Source organism: Cryptomeria japonica, chromosome 8 (genome assembly GCF_030272615.1).
Source record: "Cryptomeria japonica chromosome 8, Sugi_1.0, whole genome shotgun sequence".
NCBI lineage: Eukaryota > Viridiplantae > Streptophyta > Pinopsida > Cupressales > Cupressaceae > Cryptomeria > Cryptomeria japonica.
The window spans coordinates 199,116,420-199,138,688 of NC_081412.1; the positions used below are offsets into that span (position 1 = coordinate 199,116,420).

A 22,269-nucleotide genomic window follows, 5' to 3' on the forward strand; every position below is an offset into this window, starting at 1 on the left:
CTAAGGCAGAAATACGGTCATCCAAGCATATGAAAACAAATATCACTCATTCCATACAAAGTATTAAAGAGGTCTTCAATATATGCAATGATTTATATCAATAGAGCACGTTGACAATATAGACTAGCAATATATCTATCCTCATTCCAAAACCAACCATAAACCTCTATAAATTTGTCTTCGAATGAAGACTTCACAACTTTGGCTAGCCCTTCTTCGATCTCCTGAAGGTTTCTGCCTCCAGTAATCATAAACGTTTATCAATTCCAAAAGCATCCTTTGCTACAACCCCAAGACTTCCTTATAAAGCCCTCTAGGAAACATCTAGAAGGTCAGGCCGACTAGAGAACTTTATTAAATAAAGTGACCTTATAATAATATATTATTATTTTATTGTTTCTTTTAATTAAATTAATTAATATTAAGTCATCATATGAATATTTTATTTATACTTTGATAACTTAATAAAAATCAATTTAATTAAATGTCACCTTAAAATTGAGGACATTACAATACATCATAAAATATAGACAATGCATATGTCGCTATCAAAAGCATTCACATAATAATCTATAACAAAATACCTTGTAAATTGCTAGCACACACTATATATGACCAAAATAGAACTCAAACAGTTATCATAAAGTAATAAAGCTGGTGATCCAAAAATCCTACCAATATGTTTCCAAACATATAAGCATTTCTTGATGTTGAAATTTTCTGGGTACGTTCTCTTCTAAAGCTTATAAGTAAGCCATGGAAATGTCACACAGAAAAAATATTCTGGAATAAGTAAAACACACCTTAGCAAAATGAGCATGCATCAAGCATGCCTGCAAATAAGTTGCTCTTCTTGCAAGTCGGAAGAAAGCTATATAGTTTCCCGACCTAGAAGCTCTGAAATCACAGAAAGCAAACAGTTAAATTGCTGCCTTGTTATGAACATTGTTGAAACTTGGAATCCGTAAAACCTACTTAAAAAGCGAAATTTAGTAGAATGCAGAAAATCTAGTAACACTCAATATTAAAGCAATATGCATAGTTCCTCAAAAATAATTACCACCAACCTTGCTACCTCTCGGGCAAATAAAACTTCTTTTGTGTTCCTCATCTCAGAGGTCATCTTTGCCAGGTCAAGAGACAGCTCTGCAGGTTCGACCTAAGTAAATAAGCAAATGTGAATGAACACTACAATCAAAACTTTTGATTCCCTAAAATTGGGATAACATTAGGATGAGAATCACCTTGTATCCAGGATGTTTGTCTAGCTTTAGGAGTGCATAGTAGCCTCTAAATTCCTGCTCAGTAAGAATAGGATTTCCACGCTTTCTATGGTCATCATACATTTGAAACAACTCTACAGATGCTTTATTCATCTGTTCTATGTTGAGGTGTGCATCAAAGCCTTCAGAAAATCCTTCTCCTTTTGTATATTCACATAGCTCGTGCATAGCTACAATATGAAATCGTATCTAACATGGAACAGAAGCAACAATGTTAGCGATGACGTTGGATGATAAGTATGTTACAGTTTCTGAGGCACAGATGGCATTAGAAAAAAGTTTCAAGGCATACCATTTGTTCATGCATTGTTATAGCATCCTGGTTAAAAATGTGCTGAATTCTGAGGTCCATCCGAATTGCTCTCATTCGATCCCACAGGAAGTTGTAGATGCTCAAAAATTCATCATCATAGGACCGGTCAATGAGAGTAAGAATATGGTCCATGGTCATTTGCAAAACTGGCAATGGTCGTATCAATGAAGCTTCCCTTTCGGCTGTTCTATTGTACTGTGCAAAAAGGCAAATTGTGGTGAGCAATACAGCATTGACAAACAAAAATGAGAGAAATGCCAAAACAGAATAGAATTTTACCTTTTTCACAGCAAGGGATTTGTCTGTCAGGTTTCTATCTCCATGTAAGCGCTCAAATTTGTCAAGGTCACCTTTCCGTTCACGTTCTCCCCGTTCAGATTCTGTCAGATCAAAATGGCCAGAATCATGCTACAATTGAATGACCAAATAAATATTCTCACACCCTCTCAGGTTTAAACAAATGTGTTTATTGGACTTGTTACATATATGTTTCGAAGGCATCTGGAAATCTTTTGCTGTGTTCAGCAACAGCTGTAATGGAGTTGAATAGTGAAAATGGTAACTTATGGCAATTCATATGGACATTATCATACTACAATTGAATGTATGAATGGATCAACTAGCATCATCTTCAACCAGTTTCATTTACAGGATACATTAAAAATGTATTCTAGAGTATCCAAAAGGGTTATCTCATGTTCAAAAACCTCTGCCATGAACTTCACTGGCGAATGCATCAATTTGACATAATCAAAAAGGCCTGCTATGAACTTCACTGGCGAATGCATCAATTTGACATAATCAAAGAGGCCATGGCTGTGCCATGATTGAACAAATAAGTCAATTAATCATCATGGAGCCCCTTAAACAAATTCAGTCTTTCAGGTTAGATATATATTTGTATGGCCAAAATCCTTTGCAATGGAATTATTGTAAACATATTTACCTGTAATAATTGAAATACAGACAATAATACTACAACTGAATGAAAGAGAGTACAAACTATCTCACATCCTTATAAACCAGTTTAATCTATTGGGTTCACCCCAAATATGTTCTGGAGCATCTGATAGAATTTTCTAATGGAATACACTAGGGAATATATCAATTTGTGACTATTTTAAAGGGGAACAATTATCTACAATTCAATGAGTGAGTATTTAGGCAGGGGTCCCATTAGGGGGGCTTAAGCTCTATTTTTAAATAAGAGGTGGCCCCATGAAAAAAAAAAAATTGTGCTGTGGGATTATTTGGAATCTTTTCCAAAAAAAATGGAAGCCCCTACTTTTTAGGCCTACAAATTTGAGCGGGTGAAAAAGGGGTGGAGCTAGAAATTGCCCCACCAGCTTAGGGATGTTATCTGCCACTTGTCAAACATCTAAATTTAATTTCTATTAAAAAATAGTTTTGGAAGGAAATGAATTATTTCTACTTGTTTTTATTATGCACACACAAATATATATTCATGAGACCACCAGGTTCCTTAAATTTTGGAGCTTAATTTTTTAGCTGAACTACACTACAAAATTCATGGGACCACCAGCTTTAGAATTTTCCTAAAAAATCTCAGCAGCTCCAGCTCTATTTTTTAGGAAGCCCCCCTCCATGGGACCCCAGCCTTAGAAACCCTTGAAATGTATTGAATGTGTAACAGCAAAGCTTAAGGTGTCTTTAAAGTGTTGTGTGTTCAAAAATCTCTGCAATGGAATTCACTGACAGATATATCAAGTTGTAATAATCATAATAAAGACAAGTGCAGTAAAATTGAATGGGTCAATTACTTAATTATTTCATCACATCACTTTATACAGACTGGCTTGTCAGATTCCTTACAACTACAAGTATATTTTAAGGTATCTGAGAGGGTTCTTCTATGTTCAAGAGCTTACATAATGGAATTATCCAGTGGATATATCATGTTGCAACAATCAAAATGGACAAAATAATACAAACATGGAATAAATGAATTATGTAACATCCCCTCAAACAAGTTATGTCTACATTCAGTTTGAGTGAAGGCACAGTTTGACACACAAAGCCCTCTGGCCAGGGCATGTAAAGGAAAAATTTAATAAGTGATCATTTGCAGCGTTGAGACTATCCTTTTTGCAATTAGGTGTGATTATCAGCTCCCTAGAGTTGTCTAGACTGAGGTGATTGTTGTGTGGTCCCCGCTAGAGAATTTCTATTCAATTGAATTTTAAATTTAAGCCTCAAAACGAGTGTGGTTTAGCAGTTGAGCCCTAACTCTCACAATCTTAAAATCAAACAAATCAAACATTCATTACAAATAAGTTGTCAAGGCAAGCGAAAGGCATTCCTATGTTCAAAAAATTTTGTACTGGAATTTGCTGGTAAGCATATCAAATTGGGATAACACATATGAACACTTTCATGCTCAAACAAATGCATTATTGAATTATGAAGTGTTTGCTTCAACCAGTTTGGCCTATCAGGTTTATTTAAATGTAAGAGAATTCATTAAAAATATATAATTTTGTGATTAAAAAAAAAAAAGATAACCATACTGGAATTGAAAGAATGAATTATCTAATATATGATTAGATGAATCATGCCCATCAGATTCATTACAGATGTTCTTTTAATGCATTTGAAAGAATTTTCCTATTGTCAATTCACTGGTGAGCATATCATTTCCTGATTATCAAAATGGACACGATCATGCTACAGGTGAAGGAATGAATGAATTATCTAACATCTCCTTAAATCAGTTAGCCTTGTGGATTCATAAAAAACATGCTTCAAGATACTTGAAGGGGGATTTTCACATTTTCCATGCTTAGGATCTTTTGTAGTAAGTCTTCTTGGTTGGGCTGTGGCAGGAAGACAAGTCAGAAAACTTGCACTGTACTGCCCTAGATTCAACTGGCATGCTCCCTGTCACTATACCATAGTTATACTCAAATTGGATTGATATGTGGTGATATGGAGATAAGTAACCCATCAATTGTTCCAAAGGTGTAACTATGCAATAGTTGTACTTAATTTCAAGTGATATGTGTTGATATGGAGATAAGTAACCCATCCATTGTTCCAAAGGTGTAACTATACAGAAGTTGTACTCGAATTGGAGTAATATGCAGTGATATGGAGATATGTGCCCCATTCATTGCTCCAAATGTGTAATGGAGAAGCAGTACATCAGCAATCTATTGGAGAAGCAGTGCATTAGCAAGAGCAAAAGGTACAGCAACCAGTTCATCAACCACTAATGGTGATGACTGGAAGTGCAAAAGTTGCTCCCCCTCAAGCAAGATCAGCAAGAGATAATAATGGCACAACAGTAGAGAAGAGCGAAAAAGCAGAATAGTGAATTGGAGCAGAAATCTGAAGTTGCCCCTGAGTGGCTTGCACCCTGGGATGATACCAGAAGCAAATCATTGGACATAAATGTATAGGGATTGTCAATCGTAATGTGGCTGCTCTTCATCAGGCAGCTATAGTCAGAAGAGAGTTAGAAGGGTTTTCTGCAGAAAGGAAATTAGGCAATGGATCAAGAACATTTGGGATAATGCTGCCGAAATTTACTTTTTACCTAAACACTTCATTTTGGTGGATTTTGATCAAGAGAAGGGTAGAGATGCAATTTTGGATAAGGGGCAATGGCGCTTTAATGATCTCTTTGTGTTCACACAGAAATGGGCATTTAATTTCGTTCTAGAAGCGATGAGCCCATGAAATGGATCCTTATGGATTAAGCCATATAACCTATCATTTGAATACTGGTCTACGGAGGGTTTGAATCAAATTGGCAATCAACTCGATCAAACCCTAGACACCGATATGGGTGATGGAGATTCAACACTCTATGCCCGAATCCAACTTATTTCAACTGCAAAATTACCCCAAACAATTCAACTACACAACACCTCTACTGCTGTTTGGACTCAAAACTTTGAAATTGAAGAGAAGAAATTATATTGCCTCAGGTGCAGTAGCATGTCACATTCAGAAGTAGGGTGTATGCAACCCCCAGTTAAAAGATGGACTCCAAAAAAGAAACATGGTCTTGGAATCAGTGGATACCGCAAAGGAAGGGTGGAAACCTTCAGTGATCTGGATGAATCGAATACACAAAAGGATGAAGATGCATCTCCTGCCAATCCCGTAATGGAAAATGTTTTGGATACTATGAACACCAACAACCTTAATAAGGAAAATAACAATCCAAAGGTCTAAGCGAAAGAAATTGTGGCGATGGAGGACAAGGAAGAAGTAATGGCTAAGGATTCATCTTTAGATCAAGAAATTGAAGATGATGTGTTGGACATCATTGCCCAAGAAACATAAGCCAGTCTGCCACTAAATTGTTAGACTCTAGACCTGTCAAGTCAAAGAGAGGATGCTCTACTCCAAGAGCAAACCTCAATCAAATCTTATATGTCGAGATCCAAGGAAGGAGAGCCCTCCCTTAGAGGACAAAGAAGATCCTCACTTGGAATGTCAGGGGCTTAAATGACCTAACAAGCAGTGCATGATCAAGAGCCAATTGGACCAATCAATTGATCAACCTGGTTCTTATACAAGAATGCAAGCTTTCCTCAATAGAGGCAGAAATCTTCGTCAAAAACCGCAAAGGGTGGAAAGGCCTTTTCAATGATTCTATTGAGGCTTCCAATGGGATCGTAATAATGTGGAAACCCAATAAAAATTTACTAGATCTTTTGGCTATCAATCAAAATTGGATGAAGGTTAGTGTTAAAAGTTTATCTTCTAATGTGGTAGCATTTATAATATATATGGTCCAATAAAAACAGCAGACAAAAAACTCTTTGGGATGATCTTAGCTGTGATTTCCAATCGGCTGCAGACAAATTCATAGTGGCAAGGGACTTCAATGCAATTTTGGATCCAAGTGAAAAGATTGGAGGCTTAGGGAGAGTGGCTCAAAGACAAATAGATTTTCCTTCCTTCATGAACATGAACAAACTAATTGATGTTGTTTCAACTAATGGTAAATTCAAATGGAACAACAAGCGGGACGGCTTCACCAACATCGCAGAAAGATTAGATCGGTTTCTCAAACTGATCAATAGATGGGCACTTCCCTTCAACCGACATCTCATATTAAAATGATCCCCATTTCTGATCACTTCCTAGTTGATCTTAATATCAGTGAGGATTCTCTCCCGCCAAAATGTCAATTTCGATTTTAAAAAATGTGGTTCAAGAGGCAGGATCTGAAGGAGCTTATGATGAGATGGTGGGCCAAATTGAACATTTACTCTAGCACCAAGATGTTTGAATTCAGCAAGCAACTACAATTTTTGAAAGATAAACTAAAACATTGGAATAATGCATCCTTCAACATCTTTGAAGAAAAACAATGAATTGAAAAAGAAATGGAGGATCTAAGTGAATTTGTCATAAGCAAAGGCATGACACGTACAAAATATGAGAAAAAAAAGGAATTATTGGCTGATTATGGTGAAATATTGGCAAGAGAGGAATGCTATTGGAGGTCCAAATCAAGAGAAATATGGCTAAGGGAAGGACATCTCAACACGAAAAATTTCCACAACATGGCAAAAATGCAAAGGGATGGAATAAGATCACGCAACTACAGGGCTCAAATGGTTGAATTTTGAAGGAGCCCAAAGATCTACAACAGGAAGGAGTACACATTTTTGAAAATCTGTTGGGTGGTGTCGAGGATGCGAAGCCTCTTCAAAATGTCTTGGTAGAATGCATTCCACGGCTAGTCTCGCTTGAGGACAATGAATACTTGATTCCCCCAATTTCAGTGGATGAAGTTAAAGCGGCCACCTTTCAGTTGCACCCAGATAAAGCCTTGGGACCCGATGGAATCCCAACTCTAGTTTTCCAGACATGCTAGGATTTCATGGGGATGCACATATGGGGGGTTGTGGAGGAATCAAGGAGGAAGGGCAAGATTTTGAAGGATCTAAACAACACTAATATTGCACTAATTCCGAAGAAGTAAGATTGCTCCTCTACAGATTTTAGGCCCATTTCTCTATGCAATACCATTTACAAAATCATTGGCAAGGTGATGGCAAATAGACTAAAATCGATTTTACCAAAAAACCGATTTCCCATTAACAAAGTGGTTTTGTTCTAGAGAGGAACATCTTAGACAATATCATTGTTGCACGAGGTTTTGCACTTGATTAAGAAATAGAATTTGAAAGGAATGTTATTAAAATTGGATATTAGCAAGGCATACGATAGAGTTCGAATGTGCTTCCTCATTAAGACATTAGGGAGGTTCGATTTCTATGAAAAATGGATCAAATAGATTTTTGGCTACATTTCTTCCCCAAGATACTTAATAATGATCAATGGGATTCCCTGTCGATTCTTCGAAGGAGCATGTGGTCTCAGACAAGAGGATCCCCTATCCCCCTTTTTATTTGTTCTAATGGCAAATACGTTAAGCCAGAAGATTGCATTGGCACAGGGCGGTGTTGGTGTACGTTTTATCATATACCGAAAATTAGAATAAAATATCAAAGGATACTCTATCCTCTCCTGAACAAAATCACTACTTGTGCCAAGATTGCGAGAAAGACCACAAGGTCACTCCAAGGTCTATATGTGTGAACGGGCAACTTTATGTGGATAGATTCTTGGGTAGTGTGTGCTGAAATACAAGGGGGACTTACGCTTGACAACTAGTATCTTTCATAAGCTGGACTTAGGCGAATTTATCAATAAATGCTCTTTGTTTTTGGATTTTTTGATTTGGGATTTCAAAAAATAAGATAAAAGGATAAGGGTTTAGGAATTCTAACTATTGCTAAGAACTCAAGAGACGGTGTAGATTGGGTGAAACAAATAAACAACACTTTGTTTCGCCACACTTAGGACAACTCCACAAAGTGTGTGCAATCTTCTAAGGTTGTGCTCAAGATTTTCACACATGAATTATACGAACAATTGAACAATATTACTCAAAGTAGAAGTTAAGCATCCACATCAAAAGCTCAAGCTAACTTTACACATTGAATGAAAATCATCCATCCAAAAAAAGTACGAGCGAAATTTCACCAATCTAAACTATCAATCCTTCATTCATCTAACAACTTCAAAGCAAATTACTCAAAGCAAATCTATTCTAAGTGTTGAAGAAAATATGCAACCATGCAACCACTTGATAACAATAAGACTTCAAAACAATACTGATAATGAACTTTTTATTACACAAGTAGCTCTATGCAACAGTTTCATAAATCTCTCCACACTGAAATGAAATGAGAGAATGAGTTTATATAGAGTTTCTGAAAACAAATGAATGGCTGAGATCAATCTAAGATCAACGGTCGAGATTAAGACAACCTAACCTTAAATAGGGTTTCCCAAAATAAAACTAATATCCAGTGCATGCAAGACAAGTGGCACCAGGTGCTATCTTTTAGGATTGCACCCCCTTCTCCTGTTGAGAGGTAGAATGTTCAATGAACTTGGACACAATCTAATCAACCCCTTCCATCGTGACATGTGGCAGCACATTGACTTTGAATCCTAATCCTTCCATATCATCTGCACATACAGCAAAAGTGATTTCCCAATCTAATTCTTGTTTTTGGAAAACATCTCTAATGGACAAAGAGGTTTGATGCCTTAGCCAGATTCTGCTTCAAGACTGGTCCAGTGGTGAAGATCTCTTGCGTCTTAGTCTTTAGATTTTCCAACTTCATGTCCTTCTCTCAGATAGTTTCCTTTTCAAGTACCTCTGCAGCTACAAGGTAAACCTTGTCTTGAATTTCTTTTATCTACTCCTCTGCTCTGTCAGCATCTGCCTTCACTTTCTCCAAGACTTCACTGCGTGCAACCAATGTCCAGTGCCAACTGTTGAAGTCATATGTAGCTCCTGCTTCAATTATATTTCCATTAATTAGTTCTTGCTTCAAAACTCCTTTCAATTCTCTAAGGTATGGGACAATTTTGTCTTGAATATCCTGGAGATCAGCACATGCTTTTGCCATGCTTGCAATCCTAGAGAGTAAAGAGGAGGTTTGTCCATATGTTAGTGCTAACCTTTCCACAAATGTGTCTGCCTCTTTACTTGTGCTTTCCATCCATGCCTTGGTCTCTCTAGCTATTAATGCTTCTTCCTCAGAGCTTCTAACTGTTTCCTATGAATTCAAGAGAGGAGGAGCTTCTGGATTTGCTTGATCGAGCGGCTTAGTCAAATGCTGAATATAATGGCTTAGGCGCTCAACTTCTTTCTTATATTCCTTCTTCTTTTCTACTTCCTTGTCCAGTCTTGCCTTCATGGAAGCAACTGAATTATCCAAGTCTTCAGCTTCCTGCTTCTTGGTAGTTGGTCCTAAACTGATTGTAGTGATTTCATATTCATGGGGACCAATATCTCCCTTTGCCTTGTCCACTTTTGGCATAGCAATTTGCACTATCTTGCAGCTGGCTTCATCTCTCTAGATGGTGGAAAACCTTCTGGCTGGCTTCTTTGTGGCAACCTGTTCTAATTTGGCCAAGAATTCTGCCATATTATCCTCTTCTTGAACTTCTATTTCTTGTGTTTTTACTTTCAATCTTTCCTTCAACCAATCAGGAATAGTGGGCTCCTCAATGCCTTCCACTTCCTGATTGTCTTCTTCACATGTGATACCCCGAAGGGTGGAAATCATTTCTTCTTGAAATTCAGCCTCCTCAACATCCATTTCATTGTCCAACTCTAATACTTGTGTGCCGGTAGGAGACGGAGGCTGCTCATCTTCTTGATGGATTGACTCTACGTTTTCTTCATGAACTGGGGAAGGAATTTCCATCTCTGCCAATGACTCATCAATGGCCAATATGTCATTTATGTTTGTTGATGCGGCAGAACAAGATGGTTCTAGCCTTTGTTTCTTGTGAGCAGGTCCTTCATTCACAATTGCCTTCCCTTTCTTTTTAGCACTTTCAATTGGCCTAGCACTTTGAGATGCCTCAGAATTTGAAGAACATTCTTCTGCTTCACCCATCGGGTCATAAGTCAAGGTTATATTTCTCCATCTTAATCTATGACTCTGTTGATCAACCCACCACCTGGAATAGTTCATAATTGGTTGCATTAAGGTGGTCAAGTCTGCATGATCTGGTTCTGACCATTTGATAGGAGAAAAAGGCTCATGCTCATCAAAGCTAGGCTGAGTATATTCTGCATTGTCTTCCAGCTGATCCAACACAAGGAAAGGTTCAGTCGTTCTGATCAAGCTTACTGGCAGTCTGGACCATAGTCTTTTCCTGATGTCAAATTCATTTGTAGCATTTGCCCAAAAATCCTCTATGTCTGAATCTTTCTCCATTCACTGATCCAATATTGTTGTGAGGATCATAATTAGCTCTGGGTCGGTAGAATGTAAAGGGATACCACTGCATTTCTAGCCTAGCACTTTCAGCTGCTTGTGCTATTGGACAAGATTCCTCCATATTTCCAATAAACAATGGAAAGGATATAGTTGCCTTCTGTCTTATTCTTTTGAAGCTCTGATATGTTTCCAGTTGTCTGAGAACTTCAAGTAGAACCATCCTGTTGGTTGGATAGATCGGAAGTCGATAAGGATGACTGTCAAAACCTTGAATTCTTATGTATGTAAATTTCAGAAACTGGATAAACCAGGATCCATACATGTTGATTAAACTTTTGGCTTCAGGAGATAACCTTTGGTGAGTTCCTCCTTGTAATGTCCTTGTGATGTACATCAGGAATGCATCATTGACTTGCTTGAAGTGGCTCTTCTCCTTAAGTTGCAGCTGCGGGTAACAGTCATAAGACTTGAATTCATTTTCTCCATTCCCAACTACGCCTCTACAGATCAGTCCGGAATATCTAAAGTTTATGGCCAATGAGTAGATAATGTAGGAGCTCATGTAGAATGACTTTGTCTTCTCCAAATTTATCAACTGTTCATGAAGATCGTTGTTGATTATGCGGGACCAATTGAACATCTTGACTCCCAAGGTAATTTAATCTATGAAGTAGTACATCCACTCTCGAATGGTGCTCCCTGAGGGCTGCCCATTACTCTATTCAGCAGTAGGATGATATCACCATATTCTTCTTTGAAGTTGGGCGCAATAGATTCTTTGGCACTTTCCCTTGAGGTCTTTTCTTTTCCAACCATAACTTGTAAATATTTGCCGCATAGAGTTCAGACTGGTTATCATAGATCCTTTTGGTATCTTCTTTAGTCTTGTAGGAGGTTTTATTGTAGTTTGGAATTCCAAACGTCTCTTGAATGGCTAACTCTGATAGATTAGCTAAAACCCTTCCATCAGGTGCAATGATCTCTCTTGATTGTGCATTGTAGTAAAAAAGCACATTCAACTATTAGCTTAGCACATTCTTTAGCCGGAGGAAATCCAGTTGCCCGGATGATGCCATTTCTCATCATCCGGCAAGCAATGGGTGTCAATAGGTATCCATCATGCCCATACATTCTCTTTTTGAATTCATCTAAATCCACATGTCCAAGGTCAATGTCTGTGACATTCTTCCATTTAGATTTGATCTTTGATTTCGGTTGTACTCCTTTCCTGGCAAACTTCATTGGTGATTTTTTGGAAGGTGCTCCTTTGGTGGTCATTAACCTACATAACACATAAAAAATCAATATTATTTTCAAGACGACTTGCTGATTTGAATTCTGATTTTCAGACCCTTTTACTTGAAAATTTCACTTTTAGCTTGTCAAAAGGCTAAAATTCTGCAAAAAAGCAGACTGAAAGTGAAGAATTTGATCTAGAAATTGATAAATTTTGGGAGAAATGAGACAGAAAGGTGTAGAAGGATTGATTGTTGTGACTGAAATTCACCTTTAATTCTGATGATTATGTCTTAAAATCAGAAAAAAAACACTGTGTTCTTGTGTTTCAACACTTGGCAAATTTTACTCCTTCAAAATTCCTCTTCAAAAATCAATTTTCACAAAAATCTGAGAGAAAAATTCTTCTCAATTGCTCTCCAAATTTCCAACCTGAATAGTGAATTTTGAAAGTGACAAGTTCAAAATATATAGAGTTTAAGGATTTTAAACTTAGAAGCTTCATCTTTGTGTTTTTTTATTTTTTCTAATTTTTTATTAGTTTTTTGTGTTTTAATGTTTTAATCTTTCCAAAATAAAGAGTTTTATTTCTTTCTCAAATTCCATCCTTAGCTAAGTAATCTTCTAGAACTTTCTTTCAATTTCTAAAAAATAATTTAAAATATTCATGTGTCAAGTTTTATTTTCCAACCCATTCGTTTGATTGACCCTTGATTCCATGTGCTTATTTTCTCAAACTTATATTTCCTTTAGCCACTTTTCTATCTTCGTCATAGCGAGTTGATTGTCTTTGTGTCCAATCCATGGGCGAATTTTTTCATGCCTTGCTCAGGTATCTTCACATATTCCATTTATGCCTAGGTTGAGTGCTGAAGGTCTAAGTCTTATCTTTCTTGTGTTTCATCAAATTTTGTTTTTATGTCTAAAATTTGTAATTTCTTCTTCAAAGTGGACTTCCAAATTACTTGGACAATTCTCTTCTTATGCCTTTCATGTTTCCTCGGTCTTTGCCATGTCTTGGCAAACCTTTTTTTATCTTCTCCTTAGCCTAGGCGGACTTCATGAAGTTCCTGCCATGTTCATACTTCCATACCCCTTGAGCGGACTTCAAGTATACCTCGCCATCTTGCTTCTTTGATCATGTTAGGACATGGGCGGACTTTAAGGTTTGTTTGCCATATCTTGGCAAACTTTGCTTTCTTTTGACCATGTTCAAATCCATTGCTTTCTTCTTGTGATTGGCGGACTTCATGTGTCTTTAGCCATGTTAACTTTCATCTTTCCTTAATCATTGTTTTACGTTTTACCTCCTTGTCTTTGCCAACCCTCTCCCATCATGGGCGGACTACAAACTAGCTTGGACAATCCTCCCAAGGCAGACTTCATGCTCCATTAGCCAAGGCAGACTTTGAAACCTTTCTGACATGTTGCTTTATACATATGCTAACTTTGGAGGTCTCTTGCCAACTTCAACTTAATTTCTTTTCATGTGGCTAGGGTGGACTTTGGAGTGCATTAGCCAAGGGCGAACTTGGAATGTGCTTTGCCAATTTATGTTTTGCTTTAGTCTTTCTCATTGAGGGCGGACTTTGACAATCTCTTTCCAAACTTGCCTAGGCAGACTTTACCAACCTCTTGCCACTTTATCATGGGCGGACTTTGGAGGTTGTTTTCCATGTGCTTTAGGAGGGCAGAGTTAGAAGTTTGATTGCCATTTTTGTTTGCTTGACCTTAACCAAAGGTAGGAGTTTGATTAACCTCTGCCATGGGTTACTTAACTGAAGGTAGGAGTTTGACATGTGCCTGCCGAGTTCATTTGGACATGAGGCAGACTTGGAAGGTCATTGGACATGAATGCTTGAGCGGAGTTCATCTTTTCCTTGCCATGCCAACTTGGAAGACCTTACACCAAGGCGGACTTTGAAGCTTGTTGGACATGTCCAAGGCAGAGTTTGAGAGTCTCATGCCAAGGCGGACTTGGCTTACTTCACGCCATTCTTGAATGTGCTTATGCTAGGACATGATTCCAAGTTGATCAAACCTTCTTTTCTTGTTATAAGCGAATTTTAACCTTTATGCCACTTCTTCACACTCATCCAAACTGCCATATCCATTTTTGACTTGTCATGTTTATACCTGGACTATCTGGAATAAAAACCTAATTAGGGTTTCACCTCACTTTTTGCACTTAAAGACATAATTTTTCAATTATGAGGACATGGGTACTGATCATATGGCTTGAGGAATGATCTTCTAGAACAAAACCCTAATTAGGGTTTCCAACTGCTTTTTACACTTAGAGGCAAAATCCTTTAATTCTGACAACATAGGCAGTAATGATATGATCTGAGGATCAAAACCCTAATTCCACAAAAAAGCAAAAAAGACATAACCTTGCTTTTTGTACTTAGAGGCAAAAAAAATTGAATCTGAAGATATGGGCACTGACCAAATGACCTGAGAAACAAAACCCAGGTTCTAATTTCAAAAAAGCAAAAAAATGCAAAAAGCAATCCAAAAAAAGCTGCTTCTTGGATTGTGCCCAAAGTGCCAAAAATTAAACTTTCTAAATTTAGAAAAAAGCAAAAAAATCCTAAAAATAGAAAGTTGTCAGAAATGACCCAAAGCAATTGCGATCCTCGTCCTTCAAACCTTCTAAGCACTTTGACAACATTCAAACATGATTCTGCGAAAGATTTCACTACTTGGCTCAGAACGACTTCAGAAACTCTGACTCAAAACTCTTAAAGAAAATGGATTTATGAAACTGCAAGCTAGGACAAAACCCTAAAAAGTAAAAATAGGGGGGTCCCCATCTACGATGGGGCGATGTGTGAAATAGGTCTCAACAGGCGGCTATAGAGAAGTATTAACGTCATTCACAGCTTAACAATTTCACACACCAATTCTTTGTTGACAATACTCTATTATTTGAAAATTCTTCATTGGAGGAAGCCGAGACGATAAATAAAGTGCTAGAAGAATACACTCACACTATGGGCCAAATTATAAATAGAGACTAATCAAAAAAGAATTCTTTAACACCAAAAATGCCAATCAGCGAAGGATAGCTTATTTTCTTGGTTTTAACATTGAAATATTCCCTTCCTCATACCTAGGTGTCCCACTATTCAATGGAGCAATCAGAGACAATCTATGGAGCGAAATTGCAAATAAGTGTGGAAAAAAAATGGAATATTGGAAAGGGCAATGGCTCTCACTTGTTGGAAGGATAACTATGTTAAAAGGCTACAAGCCATGGTGGCTGCAACCCCAATATATATGCTCTCCTGCATTGAAATTACCAAAGGCATGGCATAGAAACTCTCATCTCAACTGAGGAACTTTTATGGGGAGGCTCAAATGACATGAAAAGAATTCCATTGATTGCATGGGAAGAAGTTAAAAAAATGTAGAGTGAATGGTGGGGTTGGCATCCATGATATTCAACTTCAAAACTTAGCTCTAGCAACCAAGCTTATTTGGCGATTGTACAAGAATCCTAATGCAATGTGGTGTAGAGTACTATAGAAGAAATATCTAGATGAGGATACACCCAATCGAATTTTGACAATTACAAATCTCTCACACAACTCTATTTGAAATTTTATGACAAAGTACAAGAGCCTAATTACAAATCATCTAGCATATAAAATTAGGAATGGATGCAAAGCTTCCTTTGGCTCGATTCGTGGAACAGCTATTGTCTACTATCTTCCATACCTAGGATGGAAGGTATAAATCACATCACCGTAACAGCATAAGACAACAAAGTACATGATCATATGGATATATTGTGGGACCGTGGTGTTGGATCCTTTAAATGGAAAGATTTTGAAATGATAAACCCGAACAGCTGAAAGATATAACAGGATGAATTGAAAAACCAACATGTGATACTCTCAAATGACGAAGATGAGATTATAGTGCGAGGCAAAGACAAGGGAATACTCAACAAAGCTCAAGTATGAAGTCACCTCAAGGGAACGCAAGTCATGTCCTTGGCCCACAAAATTATGTTGGGATCAAAATATTCTTCCTAAAGTGGGTGCATTTGCATGGACTGCCCTTCACAACCGAATATTAACTAGAGACAAATTAATGAAGTTGGGATTTTTTGGCCCATTTCGATGCCCATTGTGTAAATCCCATGATGAAACGATGGATCAATTATTCGTCCAATGTGAAATCGCCCAAGCTTGTTGGTTTAATTTTTGGGAAATGTTAGGATGGCAAGGTCCCTTCCCCAACAACATTTGGGGGATCTTTTCAAATTGGCCAATTTTACACAATGGATCCCTATGGGCCGCCATGTGGCTAGCGATCCCAACTATAATCATTTGGCAAATATAGAAGGAGAGGAATGCAAGGATTTTCAAAGAAATTGAGTCCCCAAGTGAAACAATACATAGTAAGATTGAAATCGAGATTTGTGAACACCAAAACACACAGTTAAATCAATAGAAAATGTAAGTACTTTACTGCTTGGGATGATCAAATAACAAATGTTTGGAAGCACCTTATTCTACCCAAAGGCGATTTTATCAAAACCAAGAAGGATCGAAGCTTGATAAGACAGGCACTTCCCCCATTGGGAAGGTTGAAACTTGTAGAGTCGTAAATTGTACACCTTAATTAGGGTGTCCAATTTCACACTCTCCTAGCACTCATTTTAGTATTTCCCATTCCTATATGCATTATAGGACCTTTTATTGTAATTAATTAATATTTAATTCAATATTATGAGTCCTATAATCCTATTCCACTTTAATACATCAACATTTTATTATTTGGGCCCTTAATTCTAGGTGTGCCCTTTATCTTTTGTTATCTTGATTTATCATAGATCCTGCCCCACTTCAAATCTCAAAATATGTTTCCCCATCTAAACATTATATATCTATATATATATATATATTGTCACACAAAACTATTTTCGGCATTAGAACCCTATTATCTCACATCCCTAAAAATTCAGGCTAAAACTGTCACGACTGAGATGCCCAACGCCCACACAGTTCCACACTTTTTGCCCTGAATTTCGAGAGGATAATAAGACAGTCTTATCTTATTCAAATCTAGCTCCATGTGAAAATATGACAATTCTAAGTTGGCCTAAAGGTAATTTTATTATGAAATCCCTATATAAGGCATCCTTCTCAATTCATTTCATCATCTATTATTATCTCATCCTTATCTCCTCATTATGCTATCATTCCAATTCAAGAGCAGATTTGATTCAAGGAGCAACAAACTACATCAAAGCATCTTCATTTATGTTTCAATTATGATTTCATGATGGATTTTATGTGATTTATCATGTTATTGCATCAACACATGGAGGACTTATCCTAAGAGAATGTCATCACCTATTGAAGGTATAATTAATTAAGTCAATCATTTCAATTCAAGCATTTCCAATTCAATTTCAGTTCAATTCAAGGGTTAATTCCAAACCCAGAGTTTGACTTAGGCAAACCCCTATTAACCACTCAAACACCATTTTTCTCCTCTTGTGTGCAGCTACAGGTTTACGGCGAAGACAAGAAGAACAAGGGAAATTCAATAGACAAATACAAGCCAGTACCCAAAACCAAGACAAGAAAACCCTAGACCAGGGCGCCCCTATCGAAGACCAAGGCACTCTGGGCATCCTGGTCCCCAAAAAATTGCATCAAATTTAAAGGGAGCAGATTACAACATCTCAAAAAGTCTCAATTAAGTTTGTGTGCAAAAGTTGAAAGACCATTACACTCTAGGCGCCCCCGATTCAGTAAAATCAGCTCCAAATTGCAATCACAAGTGCACCTCTGTGTTTTCTGTCCGATTTTGTACCTATTACTTAGTTCCTGTCTATGTATTAGTCTATTACAGTTTTCCAAGTTTTCAATTACATCGGACCTAGATCTTAGTTTGATATCATCTCAAATCCATGCACTTTCCAAAGCAGCAAAGGAATAGAAGCCCTATGGTACTATTTGACTCTCTTTGATAAGAGTTAGTCAAATTCAATTACATCTTTGTGGCTTTGTATTCCAATGTTTGTAAGAAAGCTCAATTACCGAGTTCGCCTGTTTGAGACCCCAAAAACGAACCGAGTTTGCGTGGGTCTTGGTTCGTGTCGGGTTCGTGTTGGGTTCGGCCAGGGTTCATCCCAGGAGCCTTGGGTTCTTTGTGGGTTTGTGGTCACGAACCCACAAGGAACCCAGGGCCCCTGGGGTGAACCCTCGCCGAACCCACACAAACCCGGGTGAACCCAAGCGACCAGCTAGGTTAAGTCACATCAAAGTGACTTTTACACATTAAAAATTTAATTTTTTTTGCCTTTTTAGATATTTCTTCAACTTTTTGCATATAATATATATATATACGGACGAACCCAACCCACAAACCCAAAAGGCAAAAAAAAATTTGCCCGAACCCTCGAACCCAAACCAGTAGCTTAGTGTAAAAGTGGATCTTGGCCCTAATCCTACCTTTCTCCATTTTTACACCAAACAAAATTATATTTTGATGTCGCTTCCAGGGGAGAACTTGGAGCATCAAGGGCCGGTTACATCATAAGGGATAGTCTTGGGAAGCTTGCCTAGGCGGGATCCACCAAATTGCCAAACTGAACCAACAACATCGTCAAGATTTTGGCACTTCTAGAAGGCCTTAAGAAGTGTAGAGAGCATAATCTAAATCACATTGATATTGAGGGAGACTCTTTTGTAGCAATCAAGGCAATTATCTCAAATCAGACCCCAGCTGGAAGTTTAAAATGTGGATCTAAGGTGCACGGGCTTTGTTGGAAGGGATTTCAGGTTATTCAATAAAACACATTTTCAAAGAAGTGAATTCGGCTGCTAATCTTCTCTAAAAGCTTGCCATCAACTAGAATGATGCTTATGTCGTTTCGGACAATTGTTTGTCTTGGGGTTCCCTCCAAGAAATCATAGACAAGGATGTTGGGGACAATATGGAAGAATTTTTGAGATCACAGCACAAACTAAAATCGCAATAAATTGAATTAGAATTGACATCTAGGGAAGAACGGATGAGAAGTTTGAATGACAATTCGACAGCATCCTTCCATCCGTTACTCTATCTTGAGCTCCATATTGCGTACTTGGCCATCATTTATCATGCATTGACAATGGACTCAGATATTAAACCTCTTGATGGCTCTTCTTGATGCATAGAGGGAGTATGGCGAGTTCATTGATGGCAGCTAGCTCAAGGGAAGAAGAGTATATTTCAATTGAGGACTGTGATGTAACTGCAACCAACGGTCTATAATTGATCTAATCAAAGGAATCTTTCCGATCAAAGATGATACAGAGGAAGGTGTGATGTGGCCTATAATAGGGGAGCAAATTCTGGCACAAGCTCACACCACAATGTTGAGCTTTTGGAGAGATTTATCTACAGTATCGCCCGTACCTCTAGTAACCATGAGTGGGCAAAGAGAGCAATTAACAGAATGGTGAATCCTGCTTTTCGTGCATCAACTATTACTACTCTTTGATGCCTTAGAAAGAAACTAACTATAGGGCTTGCTGGGGATGCAATATGCATTGCTATAGCTCTGAAAAATGATTTGTTGTGAGAGGCCATTGCCATGTTGTGTGATGGTTTGTCAAGGAACAACATGGAGACTTATGCCTATTTCATAAATTTCAATTAAAATCCTCTTTCTCCACCTCAAATTGAGAGAACCCAAGAAATCATAGAAGACAACATATATTGGTCTTCTCTCTCTACAACTAGGATACTGTTGTAATTTTCTTCTTTTTAATATAATGGGAGCTATCCCCACTGGTAGTAATTTGCCAAAAAAAAAAGAGCAGCAAGAGATAAATCAACCATTGGTTGACTATTCTATTACTAAGGAGATTGGGGAAAATGTGATTGAAATGGAAGAGGTACAACAAGCCATTGCCTCCCCTCAGAGAAAGGAGTTATATAATGCTCGTCTAGAAAGAATGTCGGTGGGCCTCGAAGAAGGAGGTGTAAACAATGTAAGGGCCTTGGCATGTACTGAATTCCTGTGAGATGACAAATTTGTCGAAGCTAAGGAATTCAAAAATCTCCTAATTAAAAAGAAGACAGAACTCTTCATGCAAAAATTGAATAAAGAGAAAGGAGAGGTAAATGATGAGGAGAAGACAGAAATGACAAGAAGGGTCATGGAAGAAGTTGATTTTGATGTCAACAAGATCACTCTTATAAAGGGGCGGAAGATAGTTAAAGAGAGTGGTTGCTTACTATTGTCTGGGTGGGATATAGTATCTGCCATTGCTTTAAATACAATCCAGTGACAAGATGCTAATGAGGATGTGCAAACTTCTGAAGACCGAGCAAAGGAGTTATACTTTGGTTTAGGATTTAGCACAAAATTCGGGACCTTGGCCATATGGGCAATAGCTCCTGAAAAATAAGAAAACCCAGGTGGCAAGGGATATAAATGAGCTTGCAAGAAATCTAATTGTCAGAAGGTTGAAAGACACTACTACAGGTAGCATCCTTAGCAGTAAGCACAGCCCTATTCAGTGATGCAGCGGCCAAGAAACTGCAAGCTGACTTTGAAAAATTGCAAAAGGACCACATCAAGCTACTGCAGGAGTACAACAAAATAAAGTCATTAACCCCTCCCCCTCAGAGCATAACATCAGAACCTGCAACTCCACAAACTAGCTCAAGAGACACATCCTAGCAGGACAGAGATACCTTTATGTTAAGGATTGCAAACTTGAATGAGAAACTCAAGCAAAGCCAGGAAGCACAAAAGGTGGCAAAAGAAGAGGGAGATAAAAATCTTATTGATTTAGTCAACAACCTTTTGGGTCATAGGTTACCTCGCATTTTGCACAAGCTGGATGATACATGTGTTAATTACGATAACTTGAAAAAAGCATACCTTAGCCATGTAAATACTGAAGCAGGTTTGAGAGATATCTTGAGTACTTGGATTCCATGTGCACCAATAATGGTAGGTGTAAATTTGATCCAAGTACCCATGTTGAGCTTTCAAGGACATACGAGGTGACAAGATTGTTGCATGGTATCTCTACTTGTTGGTGTTGGAAATAAGCCACACCTGGACCGACGATGGACTGTTCCAAGAGGGGCCAGTAGCTCAGTGGTAGAGCACTCCAGCAGCGTATGGAAGGTCCTAGGTTCGAGTCCTAGCTGGTCCATGTCTCAACATGGTATCAGAGCCAGGTCCATGCTAGGAGCCCCAAGCACACAAGAGGTGTGGCTTAAGGGGGTGTGTTGGTGTTGGAAATAAGCCACACCCGGACCGACGATGGACTGGTCCAAGAGGGGCCAGTAGCTCAGTGGTAGAACACTCCAGCAGCGTATGGAAGGTCCTAGGTTCGAGTCCTAGCTGGTCCATGTCTCAACACTACTTTCCAAAGCAAATTAGATATACTTTTAAAAGAGAACCTAAATTCTTTTGAGAATTGGGAAGAAATTTTGATGCCTGGGATTTTGGATGATAATGGTGAAATAAAGACATTGAATGATTGGAAAGCAGAATTCAATAATATTTTGTCCACTCTAAGTACATCTATATTTTCAAGTAATGAGGTGGACTTGATTTTGTGCATAGCTAGCCTGAATAAGTTTCTCAAGTTGGAACTAACCCTTGATAATCTTATCAAGGAAACTAAGGCACTTGTGGATGCAAGGTATGTAAACCACACACATAAGGTGGAAAAAGTTTTGACACACCAAAGGCCTTCAAAAGAGGTGTATGCAGCATGGTAAGTGAAATACAATCTGTGAAAGGGATCTTTCATGTCATTGAGGTATTGGAAAATTTTCCCGTCAGTCTTTGTGATGTCCCCATCCAGACAATCAAAACACGATGATGCCACTCTAGAATAGAATTTTAAAATTAAATAATAATACAATTAAAATATGAAATATTTATTTAACCAACAGAGAAGATTTAATATATAATTTATATTTTATTAAATATTAATATTAATTTCATACTTATTAAGAAATAATAATAAAAGTAATATAAATAAATGAATAGTAATAAAATAAATATCTAATGAGAACATTCGAGTAAAGACAACTATGATACATGGACGATTCACCATATGCTAAATAATATCATGACTGAGACAGCCATATAGAACACGTA

General features: G+C 37.8%; 1 protein-coding gene across 2 annotated transcripts in view; it reads right to left on the minus strand.

Annotated features, from left to right (window-relative positions):
• LOC131048350 (SAC3 family protein B) overlaps nt 1-22,269 on the minus strand; it is a 66,303-nt gene that overhangs the window by 15,310 nt on the left and 28,724 nt on the right. For both annotated transcript variants that reach the window (XM_057982278.2, XM_059209591.1), the window contains exons 4-8: nt 1,876-1,976; nt 1,576-1,791; nt 1,245-1,472; nt 1,068-1,159; nt 804-897 (exon numbers count right to left, since the gene is read on the minus strand). In XM_057982278.2, the coding sequence (XP_057838261.2) occupies nt 804-897; nt 1,068-1,159; nt 1,245-1,472; nt 1,576-1,791; nt 1,876-1,976 (731 nt within the window). The remainder of the gene's footprint in view (nt 1-803; nt 898-1,067; nt 1,160-1,244; nt 1,473-1,575; nt 1,792-1,875; nt 1,977-22,269) is intronic.